The sequence below is a fragment of the Pollicipes pollicipes genome, unplaced genomic scaffold, assembly GCF_011947565.3.
Source record: "Pollicipes pollicipes isolate AB1234 unplaced genomic scaffold, Ppol_2.1 Scaffold_4881;HRSCAF=5763_pilon_pilon_pilon, whole genome shotgun sequence".
NCBI lineage: Eukaryota > Metazoa > Arthropoda > Thecostraca > Pollicipedomorpha > Pollicipedidae > Pollicipes > Pollicipes pollicipes.
The window spans coordinates 12,907,960-12,924,334 of record NW_023596576.1 but is presented as its reverse complement, the minus strand read 5'-3'; the positions used below and the strand labels follow the sequence as shown (position 1 = coordinate 12,924,334).

The 16,375-nt window shown below is 53.2% G+C and overlaps 2 protein-coding genes across 4 annotated transcripts; one reads left to right on the top strand and one right to left on the bottom strand.

Moving 5' to 3' along the window:
* Window positions 1–1,845: 1,845 nt before the first annotated feature.
* On the top strand, window positions 1,846–3,538 carry LOC119099804 (uncharacterized). Its single transcript, XM_037222883.1, has 4 exons — window positions 1,846–1,885; window positions 2,291–2,432; window positions 2,750–2,871; window positions 3,460–3,538. The coding sequence occupies exons 1-4, from the start codon at window positions 1,866–1,868 to the stop codon at window positions 3,494–3,496; spliced, it is 321 nt and encodes a 106-aa protein (XP_037078778.1). The 5' UTR covers window positions 1,846–1,865; the 3' UTR covers window positions 3,497–3,538.
* A 2,145-nt stretch (window positions 3,539–5,683) lies between these two features.
* LOC119100997 (NAD kinase 2, mitochondrial) lies at window positions 5,684–16,368 on the bottom strand. Of its 3 annotated transcripts, none has more exons than XM_037224233.1 (9): window positions 16,238–16,368; window positions 14,611–14,792; window positions 14,316–14,455; window positions 13,720–13,930; window positions 13,177–13,289; window positions 11,150–11,279; window positions 10,175–10,342; window positions 7,025–7,133; window positions 5,684–6,556 (listed from the first exon to the last, which is right to left on the bottom strand). In XM_037224233.1, exons 2-9 carry the CDS (start codon window positions 14,779–14,781, stop codon window positions 6,327–6,329), a joined length of 1,272 nt encoding a protein of 423 aa, XP_037080128.1. In that variant the 5' UTR covers window positions 14,782–14,792; window positions 16,238–16,368; the 3' UTR covers window positions 5,684–6,326. The 3 variants fall into 3 exon arrangements, with proteins under 3 accessions (XP_037080128.1, XP_037080127.1, XP_037080129.1); XM_037224232.1 differs by having other exon boundaries at window positions 14,611–14,789; XM_037224234.1 differs by having other exon boundaries at window positions 14,611–14,789; window positions 16,249–16,368.
* Window positions 16,369–16,375: the final 7 nt, after the last annotated feature.

The following is a 16,375-nucleotide window of genomic DNA, read 5'->3' as shown; positions in this document are numbered from 1 at the left end:
CTGGCGCTTCGTCGGCGCTTCGCGCTGCATACGCCAAGTGGGACAGGCGCGGCGGTCCCAAGCTGCGTGCGGGCCTTCGCAAGTGGCGCAGCGCGGGTTTTCCGCGTAAAACTCCCGTGTGGTGGGCATTGGCACAGCGGCCGCAGGTTGGGTGCGTGGCCCGGCTGGTCCGGTCCTTTACCAAGACCATGAGGTATCCGCAGTGGATGGCCCGCGGGAGTCTAAGTCCTCTAAATCGCAGTCGGACCAGGAGGCTGGGGCCCAGGCCGGGACGGCGGGATGGCGGGCGCATGACCTCTCACACCTCCTGCTCGGTCAGCTCCTCCAGCAGCTCCTCATCCGACAGCTCGGTGAGCTCCGGGCTGTGCACGACCGTCCGGATTCAGGAGGTCAGGAGGTCTGTTCAGGAGGTCTGCGATGGCGATTGTGACCGCCCGCCACAGAAAACTGCTCGGTTTGAGCAGGCCTCGGCCTGGTGCTCCGAAAAACCCTCACTAGGAGGGCTCATGAGCGAAGTAGGAGGGGGGAGGGGGTCGAGCAGCAAAAGAATGGCTAAAACTGCCACCAAAATGCACAAAAACGTGTTTCTCCTCGAGTTTGGACCACTTTCACTTCCCAATTGGGGAAAAGGGGGGGGGGGGACTGTGGCCCCTAATTGAATAGGATGTTACACCCCTGGCCGCGCCTGTGTATTCAGGTACCTTAGGCTCAGAAAACGTAGAAAATACCGTGCCAACGATCGAATGCAACACATGCGATTATGTTTTTAGGCTTTCGTGCCTTATGTGTGGCTTCACTGAGCATCATTTCAGTCTATTTGCCATGGTTTGTGTCAGAAAAGGATATGTCTGCCAAAGACGGCATATAGCTGACCTCGTCATAGGACAATAGCGCAAAACAGCTTCGCTAAACGGCAACGACAAGATGATTTTGGCCACTGGTTAATTGCTATCTCCAAAACCATCAAAAAGCCAAGTCGCGCAGAATATGACACTGGATCAAAATGCTACAAATAAATATGGAATTCAGCTGTGCCACCCCGTGTAATATGCACTTCCAAGTTGTAGTTAGGCTGTTTTAAATAAACTTGAGGAAGATCCGCATGCAGAATACGGCGTCTGTTTGCATAGGTACCATGTAAGGTGTTTTGTATGCTGCGTGATTACTGGCAGGCATGCCTATGAACCAGATGGCAGTCATTCCAGCACAGGCCATTTTGAATACCGTGACAGATTAGCTCAAGAGCAGCTGTTCCACGCCAGCTGCGTTGGTCGTGTGCGTCGCTGACCATGTCGGTGCCGTGGCCAGGTGGTGAGCTGAGCCCGCTGCACTGGGCGCTGGCCGCGCTGTCCGTCTGCAGCTCGCTCTACTGGCTGGTGCCGCCCGGCCTGTACGGCGGCGTGCTGGCCGCACCCTGCACCCTACTACTGGCCATCGTGGCGCTGGCCGCGTTCGCCGGGTGAGTGGATGTTCTCGGGCCGCGTTCGCCGGGTGTGTGGATGCTTCCGGGCCGCGTTCGCCGGGTGAGTGGATGCTCCCGGCCAGCCAAGGCCTACCGCTGCCACCAGCGATCGGTGGAAGATCAGCGCGGCGCGCAGCACCAGGCGGCGACACCGTCCCGCGTGCGATGGCACCGGGCCGCTCTGTCGCTGCGGCGGGACCGTCTCCGTGTGGCCCGGCAGGCGCTGTCGGGGCCCGCCAGCGCTGACGCCGCCGTACGTCCGCCCGACAGGCTGCCGCACCTGCTGCTGTGGGTGCTGATCCTGCACCACCTGCCGGACGTGCCGCTGGGTCTGCTGCGCCTGGCGCTAGGACGGCGCGGCGCTCCTCTGCCCGCGCGCCAGGCGCTGGCTGGCTTCTGCCTGATGGCGCTGCTGCCGCTCTGGTCAGTCGCCTCCGCGGCGACGGCCTGTCGTGGTGTTGGTGCCCCCTGATAGCAGCGGGCTGCGGCCGGTCAGCGGCGCCGCTTGTGTGTTGTCGGAGATCGAGTTTTGCAGTCATTGCAGTTTCGTCATATCGAATGAAACAAAGCGACTGGGGATTGCCGTTCGGCTTCCAATAGTCCCTTCAAAACGATGCCGCAGCAGGCAACAATCACTCCTCAGTTGTGGGCTGCTGCTCAGTGCACATATTGTCCCCAGTCTGTAGACCGATCTGTTCTAGCCGCGTCCCGTTCAAGCGCGTCCTACTCGTGCTCTCTGACGAGCGATCGTGATGGTCAGTGCTCCCCCGGCCCCACCCAGCAGCTGGTACGGCCGGCGGTGCTGACACTCGGCCGCGATCCGCCCAGGTTCCTGACGCGGACGTACTGGTACAGCCAGCTGCTGGGGCCCAGCCTGCTGAAGCCGTTGCCCGACAACGTGGTGGTCGTCGGTCTTGTGGTGCACGTCCTGCTGTGGATGCTGGCCGCCGTCAACCTCCGCCACTACTGGGTACGCGATCCTGCTCAGTCTGCAGACCTGCCACCAGACCGGCTGTCAGGCACCGCGCACAGTGTGCGCGGTCGGGTCACCCGGCGACACGTCCAGCGCTGGCGAAATGACGGACCCGACGCGGTTAAGTATCAGACTGTCCGGCAATACCGGCGGCGGCCGGGCTCAGCCTCTCAGCACGGCCGGCGCCGGTGACGCTGCGTCGCGGCCGGGTCCCGGCTCCGGTGACGCTGGACGCGACCAGATCCCGGCTCCGGTGACGCTGGGGCGCGTTGAGGTTGGCCGGCTGGGGGCTGACGGTGTCCGTGTTTCGGCAGCGTCTCGTCTGCTACTGCTGGCGCTACCTGTCTGGTGAGGTTGCGGAGCTGGGAGAGCCGTTTGGGCAGCAGGATCCGGCTCCACCAGGCGCGTCCGAGTCGACCGGGGACGACGGGGACAGGTCAGAGACCCGACCTGTCGCGCGCCAGCCGGCTGCGTGCTGGGTGGGCCGCGTGGACCGCACCGCCAGTGGTGTAATCCGTTTTGCGTTCCTGGCACCGCACGTGGCGGCTCACTACCCCCAGAGCTCGCTGCATTATTATTTCTTGACATGTGTCTCAGATACTGTTTTACAAATCGTCACCTGTTCCAGGCCCCGTGCACATTTCAGTGAACACCAGAACAATATGAAACTTTTGTACCATACTATCATGAGTAAGTGGCATGCCTTTTTTATTTGACACTCAAGTACGTACGTATGTATGCTGTTGTTGCCATAGAAATGGTTTCATTTGGGCGCACTTAAGTTGAAAGGCGTATTTTGTGACTGGCTTGTTTCAGACGTACCGTTTTGTATGGATTGCGTGATACACAGTTTGACGCGCACCCACAAGGCAGGAGTGTGCCGCGCATGGAGAATACTCCGCAGGATCTGAGGGTTGCGCGTCGGTTCGTGACGCGCGGGTGGAGTCGGACTTCCATATTGGGCGGGCGACGCCGGGGCTGCTCGTTCATGGATGTGTGTGTCACCATGTCTCCGCCGTTTCAGCAATGACCCGCCTCAAGAGAAAGATAAGGAGGCGTAGAGCGGCGAGGGCGGCGGCGGCGGCCGTCGCGGCGGATGGGCCTGGCTCGCCGAGCCGCCCCGACTCCGATCCGGGCTCGTCCGGGCCGGGCCGGCCGCAAGCGGCGGCGCTGGCCGCGCATGCGCGCTGTCCGCTCGCCGGGCCGGCGTAGTGCTGTGCCCGCTGCGGGTTCGGCGGTGGCGGCGAGACCCGTCACCGCAGCCATGCACGCTCCTGCGGTCCGTGAACGGCTCAGGCTGCTACAAGTCACGCCTTACTATGGCATGTGATCAGGTCACATATCACCGTCTCTAGTCATCAGGCTCGCGCTCAGTTCCGCTCTAAGCATCCAGTTCGACTCATTGGTGTAGTGAACACATGTCTGTGTTCGATGCTTATTCCTGAGGGAGCTCCAATGCGAGGTGTGTTGAATTTTTGGTCTTTTTCCATCACTTCATGGGCACAGGCTATTTAACCTACCTCTCACCCAAGAGCTCTCATAATAAGAACGTGCCGTAAATTATACTGTGGCTTCAGTCCGTTCGTGAATTGTTGTATAATGCGGTTTTCTGATCTCCAAGCTCGACCTAAGTTTTTGCGAAGAATGGAATCCAACTGCATTACACAAAAGTGCGGGTCATTGCGGAGTCGAGTTTGACTCAACCCAGAGTTAAGCACAAGCCTGTCAATCACCGTTCGAGCAGCGGGCATCACCCCTTGAAGCCCGTAGGCGTTTGACTTATAGAGATGCTCCAATATGTATTGTCATCTGTTGTCGTGTATGCTAGGCACGGTATTTCGTACCTCCCACTAAGTGGTGCCGTTTTTGCATGCTGAGATCACAGACGCCACAGTTAAATTTGGTTCGAGGTGACAAGCTCTGTGGCCGATATCATTCGCCACAGAGATATTCCGATTACTTTTATCAACTCTTGGATGAGTGGCGTCACCCATGTGCGTTTGGTGCGCTATACGAGAATGTGAGATCACGGCCAGGAACCGATGGTCATTGCCATGCGATGATTTCCGTGTCAGCTATACGGACCTCCCGGGTAAGGGCTGTCATTGGTCGGAGCCTCGTAATGATTCCCAGTGCCCTTAACGCGTGTTTGAAGTAACTCCGTCTTTGTCTTGCCTTGCGAACTCATTGGTGAGATGTGAGCTAGGCTTACTTGGGGTCCGCAGGAACACGTATACGGTGTACCGACCGAGGTGTTCGGAAATCAGATTATCAATGTTTCATGATGTACCTTGTAATTTGAGCTTCGCGGTTCTACCGATCAGTTGTTTGTCATAGTCGTGATCCTCAAAACACGAAACAAAGGACTATTTGCTCCTGTATTGGGCGTCCCTCGGGCCGAAAATTTAGGCGTCGTCAATGCCGTCATAACAGCCCCGTGGTGTCTGGAGGCTTCGTCGCGTAGTTGTGGGTCATTCATGGGGAGGTGTATCCAATGTATCAAATGTATCTGTTCGGATTGGCACCGGCTGGAAATGTAACGGATCTGTTTTCCATTCGCACCCCAGTAACTGTCTTTCATTACGAGCTGCACCCAGCGACCGGGCTACGTACCATGCTGTAACAAGGCACCTCACATGCCCCCAACTCACCTCATGCATGGGTAGGCAAGCTTAGGTCAATGAATGGCCGCGCACGTTTTGGTTTTGGCGCATGACGTTTGTAAATGGCAAGCGATGCAGGTGTCGTTGCCTAGCGACGACACGAAATCAGCGAGGCACGTCACTTGACAGCTCTCGGTGGAGGCGAGCGCTGCCATGCGAAGGCCGCGCTTGGTGTGGACTTCAGCTTCACGTGGGTCCCGAACGGTCGCTTCTAGTCACTTGCCGTTGGAGGTGTGTGCCATCTGTGTTTACATTGTCACGTAATATACGGTGCGCACTCGCCTTTTTCGGTGGCAAGCGTGACGTGAACATACACAAACACGCCCGCGGCTGTTTTGTGAAGCTAGTTGTTCTAAAAAGGAACAAGACGGCGGTAATCACCACTGGCTTTCTACTGCCGTGACTTCGCTGGACAAAGTTTGCGAGAGACCATCAGAACATGGAACGAAACAGGTGATTTATAAATAACCTTGAACATAACGCCCGATGGGGACACTCCTTCCGACGTCGAGTGCTACTGCAGACGTTTTCAGTTCCCGTCAGTTATCGCGTTTCAATATCGTGTGCTCATGTGACCGACTCAACAAAAGTTCTGCATATATTTGTTATTAAACATGCCCACGTTCATACCCTGATGTGGCAAACATATTCGGGGGTAGAAATCCCAGAGAAGTCACAGACAGACGCTCGTAACACGGCATCCTGATAAACAATACACAAGCATTGGAAGCGCTTGTCACCTCCCTGCCCGTGCCTAACATGAATGAATTGTGATGCTCGAGGTCCTGCTGTTTTAAGCGGGTTGCCCGGCAGGCATTGGATCACTGGGTCGGCCCCGCGGCCTCTCCGCGCTGCTGGACGGTGGGGCAGCTCGTCCGGCCCGTCCGCCGTGTCACTGCGGACCCGGTCAATAGCGGGACACGCCCCTGTGCGCCTCCAATCAATCGCCAATGACGGCTGCACACCGACGACGCACCAGCCGCGTGCATATTTCACCGAGGGCAGCAACGCGCTAACGTGCTCCTCCGCTGCAAACAGTCCTCCAAACAAAACAGGCGTCCTGAACGGCCACACAGGCCAAATTCACCGTGTAACAAGAGCCAGCGGTTGCTGACCGTCGGCGGCCGCCTGCCGCTGGCCGCCCGACCCAGCGGAGCGGTCTCCGCCAAGCCGCCCCGTCCCGGGGCGGTGCCGCCGCGCCGCGCACCCGGTCACGCGGAGCGCCGCGTCAGTCGTCCAGGACGACCGTGCGCAGCGCGTCATCGTCGTGGATGTCCAAGATGGCCACGGTGCCGTCGTTGAAGGGGAACGAGAGGCCGCCGTCGACCACGAGGTTGGCGTCGAAGCAGCGCGAGCGGACCTCCAGCCGGCGCGCCAGGCCGCGGGGCCGCTTCTCGGCCGCCGAACGCGGCGCCGACATGACCGGGTCACGGATCGTGTAGCACATGCGGTTCTCCTCTGTGAAGAGGTCATGGGGGGTCACGTATTGCGGAGTATGGCCGATAGCGGTTGGTACGTCACGTACATCCACTCTGTGTAGGATTTGCACTCTAGTCACACGGTTCATGCCGCGTTATACCATCCAGATGACGGCGACCCATGGTTTCTAGCCCAACGGCAGCTGTTAGGTTGTCGCGCATGACGCGCAAAGAATACCATGCTAATGCTGCATCGCTGGGTGCAAGACAATGCATTCTACAAAACTACTAAGGCCATTTGAGTCCAGCACCACGCGTTTCGAACTTCACGGCAGTACAATGCAACAGCCGGTCGTGAGGAGCCAGCCCGCGCCGGCGGGACCGCACGGCCATTCTCAGCGGCCCAGAGTGGGCGTGGCCGTTCATCGAGCGGCATCGGCGCGGCGGTCCATCGCCCGTGCGCTCACGCCATCAGTGTGCACCCGCGTCCGCCGGTCTGCAGACTCACCGGGCCCGAAGATGAGCACCTGGTTCACGCGGTCTGTGACGCGACCGACCAGCGCCTCGTCCTTGGAGTCCAGCTCCAGGCCGGTCTCGTGCTTCAGGGCATTCATCAGCTGAAACAGGCCAGAATCAAGGTGCTCAGTGTTTCCAGACACCAGGTACCTGGCAACTGAGATGGTTTATTGCGTGTTGGGCCATCAAATGCACCAAATCGGTCTGAAAAACGGCGGGCCGCGCACCGCAATGACACTACATAACGCAATGACATGTGAAAAGGTGGGAGGTGGCCGTGGGAGCGGGGGGGGGGGGGGGGGGAGGGGGGGGCATGTTCTGTTCCGCTCCGTTTCGTTGTTGCATTCGATTGTTGAAGTAACTGTTCGGGCTACCGCTCTCGTCTGGTGCGTTCTGGCCGTTTGCCGGCGTTACGTTGAGTTCTGAGACGGACTGCGTGGTGTCTTCACATCCAGCCAAGTACGCGTCACAATCCAAATTTTCTCCTCGGCATTGCGGGGATTTCAACAGAGGAATTCTCATTACGAGTCTAGGTTTCTGCCACTGAAATAGCTAGGAAGAGCAATACTTGGGCCATAGAACTTACCTATTCATCTCGTAATGGCCGAGTGGTTAGCCCACTACCATATGGGGACCCCTAGCTCCAACCCCTGTTGCGCAAAAATCCCTGAGCGCTGATGGAGCCTCCGCAGTCGCCGGCGCTCCGTAAAAAGTGCGTGACAGCGTGCGTTGTGTTTCCTTAAAAATAATATTATTTCCTGGGTGTTCGGGGATTTTCCGCAAACTATTTTTAGTCTTTTATTGTGGAGCGGGAACGCGACGCACGATGCCGCGCATCATTTTATGGAGTGCCAGCGACTTCGAAGCGGCGGCGACCGTCTGACCATGCACGCCCCGCTACACCAGACCTGTCTCACCCCGGATGGTTGCCTCTGTACTCGTCCAGTCTGACCGACAGAGAACGACCTGTTTCTCTGACAAGTCATCGTAAGGTAAGGATACTGATGGTGTGGATTTTCCCTTCCCTTCCCCCTCGCTTCCATGCTCGTTGAACGTGCTCTTAAGACTACAAGCCTATGAAGCCTGTTGGGTACTTGCTCCTGTGGAACGGTTCGGTTACGTGGCTTATTTCCCTCCTAATTGCGCCATCATTGCTAATGGCATCTGAGCCATGTTGGAGACAACTTATGCCACCCTTCTTAGCAATGTCAAGGTGATGCACCTGGAATTTCAGGAGCGACTGGTTGTTGTTCTCAGGTACTACATCCCGAACCTGTTGTTTTCTCGGTTTGTACGTCTAAGAACGGCAGCCTCTTATTGTCACGCCCCCTAGTGGAGTGCATTATATATATATATATATATATATATATATATATATATATATATATATATATATATATATATACATGTATGACAAATAATAATATAATTATATGAGTGAACTTATTTAAAGGCAATGCTCTACATTTGTATGGGTTCTTGAACTAAAAAAGCTATTGAGAAGATCATTCGGTGCAGTTCACAGGCTTGTCCTTCTTAAAACCTAGATCAATTTAGTTTCTGAGCTACGCGCTCGCAAAGATGTGCAGACTATTTCAAAGTCATTCCGGCACGCATGACGCCATAGCAGCGCTATTCGAATCCTACCACCCCATAACCCATTCGGTATTCCAGGTCAACAAGACTATTTGGCTCTCAATCAATGCGGGCAAGCTGCACCAGTCTCAACTACGAACCACGCTTTGTGCTACACAATATAAGAAGCTGGACACGACTGCTAGTTATTACGGAAACAAAGACTTGCAATCAAATAACTTACGAATGACGCCATAACCGCGTATTCACAAGTCAAACTTCTTACACTCACGGATAAACATGCCGGGACGCCCAGAGAAAGGGTCAAAACACGAGTCCATAACGATATTTGGCTCAGCGAGGACTTCCGGCACCGTCTCTGACATCTCTCGGCGAATTGAAGTACTACGTGCGAGTGCTCGAGTGGCAATTTCACGCGGCTTGTTTCGCAACACCTCAACGCCATGCAGAGTTTCACGACGCCATCAAAAACATATTGAGGAGCGTATTTACCAAATAAAGACATTTTGTTGTCAGAAGCAGTCTTTTCCGCCTAGAAGCATACAGGTAGAAGCGAGCTTATTTCATCATATATGCCCGCCTCAATATCTTCAAAATTGGAACATTCCCTTTACATGGACCATAGTCAGCAACCAAATTCACTCTTTTTCTATCTCAACACAACTGAAACGTGTGGTGGGGACGGGATTCCATCCTCCGCCTGAACATTGTAGCGCGCGTATGGGTCCGCTGTCAGCAATTTGATGATGAAATATCGATGCCCTAAATATCGAAGGGCAAACAGTACCACAAAATATCGATGCGCAAAATATTGATTCCGCAAAACACCGGTACGCAAAAGATCGACACTATGAACGCCGACGCCAAAGGTCGACACCAAAAGACAAGTAACATATCGAGCAAAATATCGAAGACAAAACAAAATAATTTTAGCTGTTTGACGCACGGGCGTCGTTACACTTGACAAACAAATGGTACAGATGCGGTCACTGAAATGCTGTGGTATCTGATAATGTATTTATGTTGCCCGTCTCAGCACTGTTCCCTACAAAATGCAAAGAACTCAACACACCGACATCAGCATCAATGGTAAAAATTGGGCCTAAATCGTGTGCATGTTAATTTCACCGAGTCTCATCAAATGATTTTGATCCTTGCCTCCCGCCAGCGAACAAAAACGAAGCAAGTGAACCCTAGTGGTAAAATGGGCCTAGTTATGAAAAGTGTGCCGAAGCCGGCATATTATTATACGACACTTAGGACCCCTCATTCAGATCCTTCTCCGAACTCATTACTGTCTAAAGGCGTCGGGAAAATTGCCTAGCCGAAACATCGTATGCACACTAACACACCTGCCCAGGACGACAGTCCGAACGATCAGTCCATCTGTAACACTGACGGCTCGTCTCAATCATTCCGTGAAACAGTTTGGGGTGAGTCAGAGACGCGTTTAGAATTAGTTTCGACCACGCGATACCATAACGCTGATGCTAGCAATCCAAAAAACCGGATCTAGGATCTACCGTAGTCGTCCAGCACTGGTTACCTGGCTGACCACCTGCGGCGTCAGCTTGTTGATGTTGTAGGTCCACGAGGTGGAGCCAGTGCCGGTGGAGACGCACAGCCCGGAGCTCTTCTGCTTGAACTGCGGTCCGCCGTCGATCGACATCTCGTAGTAGGAGACGCGAGCCGAGAGACACTCGGCGATGAACACCTGCCGGACGGGAGCAGGCGGGCCGCAACTGGGTTACACCAGGAGCTCAACATGGCCGGAAATGTCCTGATAACCAGACACCGGGAGGCCCTTAGGAGGCGTATCGGCACGTGAGACTGTGAAACATAAAAAACTGCTTGAGCCGGACAAACCATTCAAAATTTTCAATAACAGACGCGTCTAGTCTACAGTTTTCACGACGCACATTTAGGGAGACAGCCTTGCCAACTGCTGCGAAAATTATGTCGTGGAGATACATGGCCATAAACCACCATCGGCAGAGAACGGGTCTGGTCAGTCATCCGGGGCCTCGGCTGGCGGTGCCTCAGGGAGGCGGAGGTCGTGGCCAGAGGCTCACAGTCGGAACTTGGGTTTCTCACAGCAGGGCGCCTCAATACTGCTATTCTGGTCAGTTGGATCCATCCAGATATTAGATGACTACCAGCCTCTCGGAAATCTGCGCACTAACTAGCACATTCTCCGCGAAACAGCGGGTAACGCATTATACTTCAAATACCACCACTAATGTCCTGCACAAAAGACTATTCTACCCTTCTGCGGGAGGTACTGCAGGTGTTGCAAGTCAAACTGGCGTTGGTTGCACGCAACAGCACGGAACATATTTCGACACGACCAAGACTTCTTCCAGCCTCGCGAAAATCCGCTCGACGCGAACGCGATATGGTTCACCACCACTCGGCCGTTACGAGCAGCCTGCTCACATGCATGGCGCGGCCCGGCACATGGGGACCCATGACCCGTCGCGCTGGGGTGCGCCTGATCCACGCTCTGACGCGTCAGGCTTACCTCGTTGAGCGCCAGCACGGGCAGCACGCGCGCCTGCTTGGCGTAGGTGATGCCGCGCGGCTCCACCATGGTGCTGGACTCCATGTAGCTGGTGGGCAGGGAGGCGTTCGACCAGTCCATGTCCAGGTACCTGTCCATAGACGGCCGGGTTCAGAAGCCGCACCGGCGTATAGAGGTTAGATGGATCGAAGAAACTCATGCGGCCGCAGGTCATGTTCGCGGTCAGTGCAGCAACGCTGCTTGCACATAATTCATAAAGTCATGGTGCCGGTCTCACCCAACGCAGCTGCCCCGGCAGGGCCGACGCGTTAAGAAAAAAAAACAAAGCCAACGACGACTTGCTCTAGTCTGCATGGCATTGTTTACACACTGCGAACAACAGCTTAACATGAATGAAGCTACGAGTGCAAAAGAGGTGAACATGCCAGCCAATTCGAACTCGTCATCGATACCACATGGCTGTCAGCTCATGACTGCACTATGGCGTGGGTCACAGGTCACACAATATGGTAAGCCAGCGATACTTTGATGCCACGTAGAAGGCTGCTAGGCATCACAGACTGCCTCTAACATTAGTTTGCAGAGGCCAATGAGGGTGTATATCAGCCAAGTAAAGGTATCGTTATCAATAACGTCAGTCAGGGCACAGGTTGGCGACGTTTCCGAGGAAGGAGCGCGCTACGCTGGCTTTGCACCGTTCTGGGCATTGGCTTGTGGTCCTGAGGCAATGTCCTGTGTCTACCGGCTTTTTGTACACTGCTGCTGAAATGGCTGTTGATCTGCAGTGATCTATGTCTGATGATGAAATACAGCTGCTGATGCACAGATCGATGGTGGACCGGAGAACTGAAGCTTGTTGCATTTGACTTTTTGTTTTTATCAGCTGGGTCTCTCTTTGTTTTTAATCTAAACAATGGACCGAACACGTTAATAAGAACACCAGAGCAAGTGCGCTAAAGGTTAACCAACTGCACCCACGCCAAGGTCCTTTCGTCGGCTAGTTTCGATAGCTAAAAATGAATGTAGTCTCCAATAACAATAATATAAAATAATATAGTCTCCAATAGTCTCCAACAGTCCGATATTGTAAGCGTCGCTTGTCGTCGCCTCAATGCAGGGGGTGATATTCCAGAAATACGAACTATGCGTGACGAGTTCACATGTGAGACGGGCACTACAAACAAGGCACGATTGAGACAACATACTCAGCGAGCAAGCACGAAGAAAGGGAACACTTGCGAACAGCAACAAAATGATGGGCCACGAAATAACAGATTATTTACAGCAGACAAGACCAACGACCACCAAATTCAATATCATTTACGTCAGACCACGGGAACAGACCAGCGCCAAGAACAAGATGGATGCGGGCGTGTCGTGCGCAAAGAGCCCTATCAGTTGTATGGTTTCAACCAGCTGGGTATGTTGATATCCCACCTTTCTACTACCCTACAGCAGCAAGCGGGTAACTCGGCCGGTTCAGGTGGAGATCTCCCATCCAGTGATGGCTCCTGCCAATGGGCATCACCAAGAAACCGTTTGGAAATAAACTGACAATTTGCCTACCTGCATATTGCACTTTTTTTGCATCGCTGCGTCATGTATAGTTTGATCATTCACTAGGAAAACATGTACCTGGAGACATCAGTTCATTTATTTTGTATGCAAGCTACAGTAAAGTGCACGTGTACATGAATGGTAAAGCACATTGGCTTGATAGCTGGGTACCAATTTGCCCCAACGTGCATCCCATACATGGGTTTTTCTCGCAGTTTTATGAAGATTCCCTCACCAGGCAGTGCTCCAGTGTTCAACACTATGAAAAGGGAAACCTTTGCTGGGGAGGAAACATTGTCTTTTATTCGATCACAGGACGATTACTACTCCTCCGCCTCTCAAGCTATCTTGGTATCAAAATATGACTGGTTCACCGGTTTTGGGGACGTGTTGTCGACTGAGTGATAGGCCCCACAGCTCGGCCACCAGACAAGACCGCCGTTCCCCGGGACGCAGGCGCCGGGCCTGACCTGTACTCGGGGTTGAGCAGCTGCTGGTTGTGGAGCTCGACCGGAGGCTTGTACACGTCCTGGCCGATCAGCGTCATTCGGATCCGCTTGCGGAACAGCCAGCGGAACTTGCCCTGGTGGAGCCGTCCGTCATGTCAAGGTCACACGTGATGGGCGAGCAGAGGCGGGCGTCAACTGCTTATGCGGTGTCGAGGGTCCAGCGGTATGTTGGCAGTATAAGGCCCACATCTACGGCGCTTGACACGGAGGTGCCAACACCGAGTCAGCACATGTTTGTGCCAGGCAGAATCAAGTCACGGAAATGAAAGCGAGCCATGAGGCAAAGAAAGGTCCATTCTGCCACCGACGATGCCCCGATCTAGCTGAGCATAAGTCTTCCTATCAACGAAAGCGACAGCTGGTCCAGTGACGCCGCAGCATGTCACGTCAGTTGTCACATCTCGTCAAAATGTCAATGCCAAACAAGTCAATGGTGTTGGAGATTCCTGACCGAGTATTTCAGCCCCGCATTGAACGATAAATCGCGATGATAGCTCAGCTTACTGCGAGCAGCCTCTGAACAGCCTCCTTGATGTTGACCGAGTATCGTTTGGGCAGCAGCAGGTGGCCCTCGCTGCGTGTGGGGTCGCTGTTGATGCCCACTATAGGCTTGTTTGGATGCAGGATGCGCGTCGCCCCGAGCAAGAACGTGCCATCGCCGCCCATTGTGAAAACGATGTCAGACTCCTCGATCACATCGGATTTATAATCGAACCTGAGGATAACAAAATGATCATCAGTCATAAGCATTCATGCCTTCTTCATCAGTTTTAACTTTATCAATTACCAGGCTAAAGTGTCCAGCTGCTAAAGCTAACATGGATGTCAAATCATCTTCATTGCATGCCTCATGACTCATGCAATTCCCAACTTTCACAACATGCAATGTCTGCTTAAGGCTTAGCACTGCAGGTACCCTACTTTTTCTTAACCCACATTTTTCAATCCAGTTAACACCACCTCCATAAATTCATACATCAAACAATCCTGCAGCAGTCATGAATGAATGACAGAAAGTACCTGTTCATTTCCTTCGCAAGTATCAATGTCCATCCAAATCATTACATTGAGGCATCACGATCACCAGGTTTGCAGCTCACCTTGTAACAACCTTTGTGTCAATGTTCTGGTTGCGGAGAGCTTGCACAACAGTGTTCTCACAGCCTTTATGCAGGTAGTGGTGGTAAAGCAGCATGTTGTAGTCTGATCCACGCTCCTTCAGTCTCTTCTCCAGCTCCGCCTAAGTCAATGACCGGTCTGTTATCACAGTTCATACAGGACCACCACTGTCAACACACAGTAGCATCCAAGCCCCTGTGACTAAAGAATGGAGACTCATCAACATCAACAGTACTGATCAGCTGGCCCCACCAATCCAGTCAATATCACACTGACCTCCGGAATGTTTCCATGCCTCTTTTTCTCAAATTCATATCTTGAAAACTTAGTGAGGATCAGGGCTTTCTTGGGTGCAAACTGCTTGGTGTGCAGCTGGGCAGCAGCGTCCAAGCAGTGACAGGTGTGGCGGCCCCAGCGCACCACACGCAGGGCCCGGCTGCTGTACATCACACCACCTGCTGGCAGAGCATGGGGTAAGGCACATCTGGTGGTTCCAAGCTGGCACATCCAGTGACTGACTGGTAGATGCCATGCAGCTCACCAGCACATGACACAACTGGCCAGAAAGAGGGCTGGCATCTGACACACTCATTGCATGGCTGCTAAGTATTGTGTGAGCTGATGGCAGGACATGATGCTGCATTTAAATCAAGAGAAAGGAGAGGTATCAAATACTTAAAAAGTCAGTCTCAATGAATACCCCAACTCACAATTCATAAAGTTGATACATATGTTGCCTTATCACACATACACATATGTCGCCTTATCACACAGCACTTTAAGTTTACAGGGCCAGCAGGCCTGTGGATATTGCTTCATTGATCTCTAAACTCATTACAGACTCAACTCTTCAGCTGGAATGGAGAACTTAATTCACCTCCAGAACCTGTCAGGCATAACCCTACACTAGATCTACCTGGGATTCTTACCTACTTTGCCCCACCACAGGTGGGGGTCCAATTAGCCCCACCTGAGTTTGCTTCATGCCTTACCAAAATAGAACAAAGTGGTACAGACCACCACAGTGTTTCTAATGAAAGTTCTCTGATGGTATCCAGTATCAAGCGTACTAGTAGGATCCCAATGTCACCACCATTTAAAAACCAAGCAAGATAAAATTATGTGGTGAAAGCTACCACAATGCACTATCTAGTGGCATCCAGCTATTTAGTTTGAGGACAAAAGATGACAACTCAGATCAAACCATGCAAAATTGGGACTTCCATAGCTGACATACCATGCCTGCCTGACACAGGACCATGAAAATAGCATTACAGCTTTTCTCTGTCCTGAGTACTAATGACATCAGCAAACAAGTCAGCCTATTAGGCTACAGCATCCACCTCTACGCACCCACGGCTCAACCAGTAGGAGTGCCTGCCCCCATTCAACCCATGGAACAGTGGGTGGGTTTGGCTCTCTTCAGTTCTAAGTATTCACACCATGCTGGGATGGCTTGTAGCCAATGGTGGCCACCACTGAAGGTTAGGTAATGATGACAGACATGGGCAGAGGCACCAAGTATAGCAGCATGATGAACTTGATCCACAACATACTGCCATGGAACTGAGTTTTCATGATAAGATGACAGGTCAGGGTTTACAAAACAAGCATTGCTTAGCATAGCTCTGGTGTCAGAAATCCATCCAATGAAAATGCTTGGAATAGATTTATGAAAGAAGGCCTATGCAGGAGACAGGCATACGTATGTAAACGGTAATGACAGTCGATCAGCTGCAGGAGCCCCACCCACAGACACCACAAATGATCATTTCTGGGCCCGCTGATGGCCTACATGCAACCTTCCTTTTCGTGGAAGGCCTTGATAGTAGTTGGTCTTAAGCACGTTCACGCCCGGAATAGACCCTTAGCCAAACAATTACAGATTTGCCCATCGGATTACCTTGGATTCACCTTATGTCTCCTCGCCGATTTTCACAGATAAGATATCAATGCTGCTCACAGCGTGCAATTTCGGAGATATTAGCAGCTTTAGCGGACAAACGCCGCATTCATTCGCTGCAACTAGATAAGGACCCCT

Coding starts and splice junctions, on each gene's coding strand:
- LOC119100997 (XM_037224233.1), bottom strand. CDS start 14,781: ATGTACAGCAGCCGGGCCCTGCGTGTGGTGCGCTGGGGCCGCCACACC. Junction 13,290..13,719: donor CTGTTCAGAGGCTGCTCGCA/GTAAGCTGAGCT, acceptor CGGCTCCACCAG/GGCAAGTTCCGCTGGCTGTT. Junction 11,280..13,176: donor CTGCTCAACCCCGAGTACAG/GTCAGGCCCGGC, acceptor GTCTATGGACAG/GTACCTGGACATGGACTGGT.
- LOC119099804 (XM_037222883.1), top strand. CDS start 1,866: ATGGCGCTGCTGCCGCTCTG. Junction 1,886..2,290: donor ATGGCGCTGCTGCCGCTCTG/GTCAGTCGCCTC, acceptor CGATCCGCCCAG/GTTCCTGACGCGGACGTACT. Junction 2,872..3,459: donor ACCGGGGACGACGGGGACAG/GTCAGAGACCCG, acceptor CCGCCGTTTCAG/CAATGACCCGCCTCAAGAGA.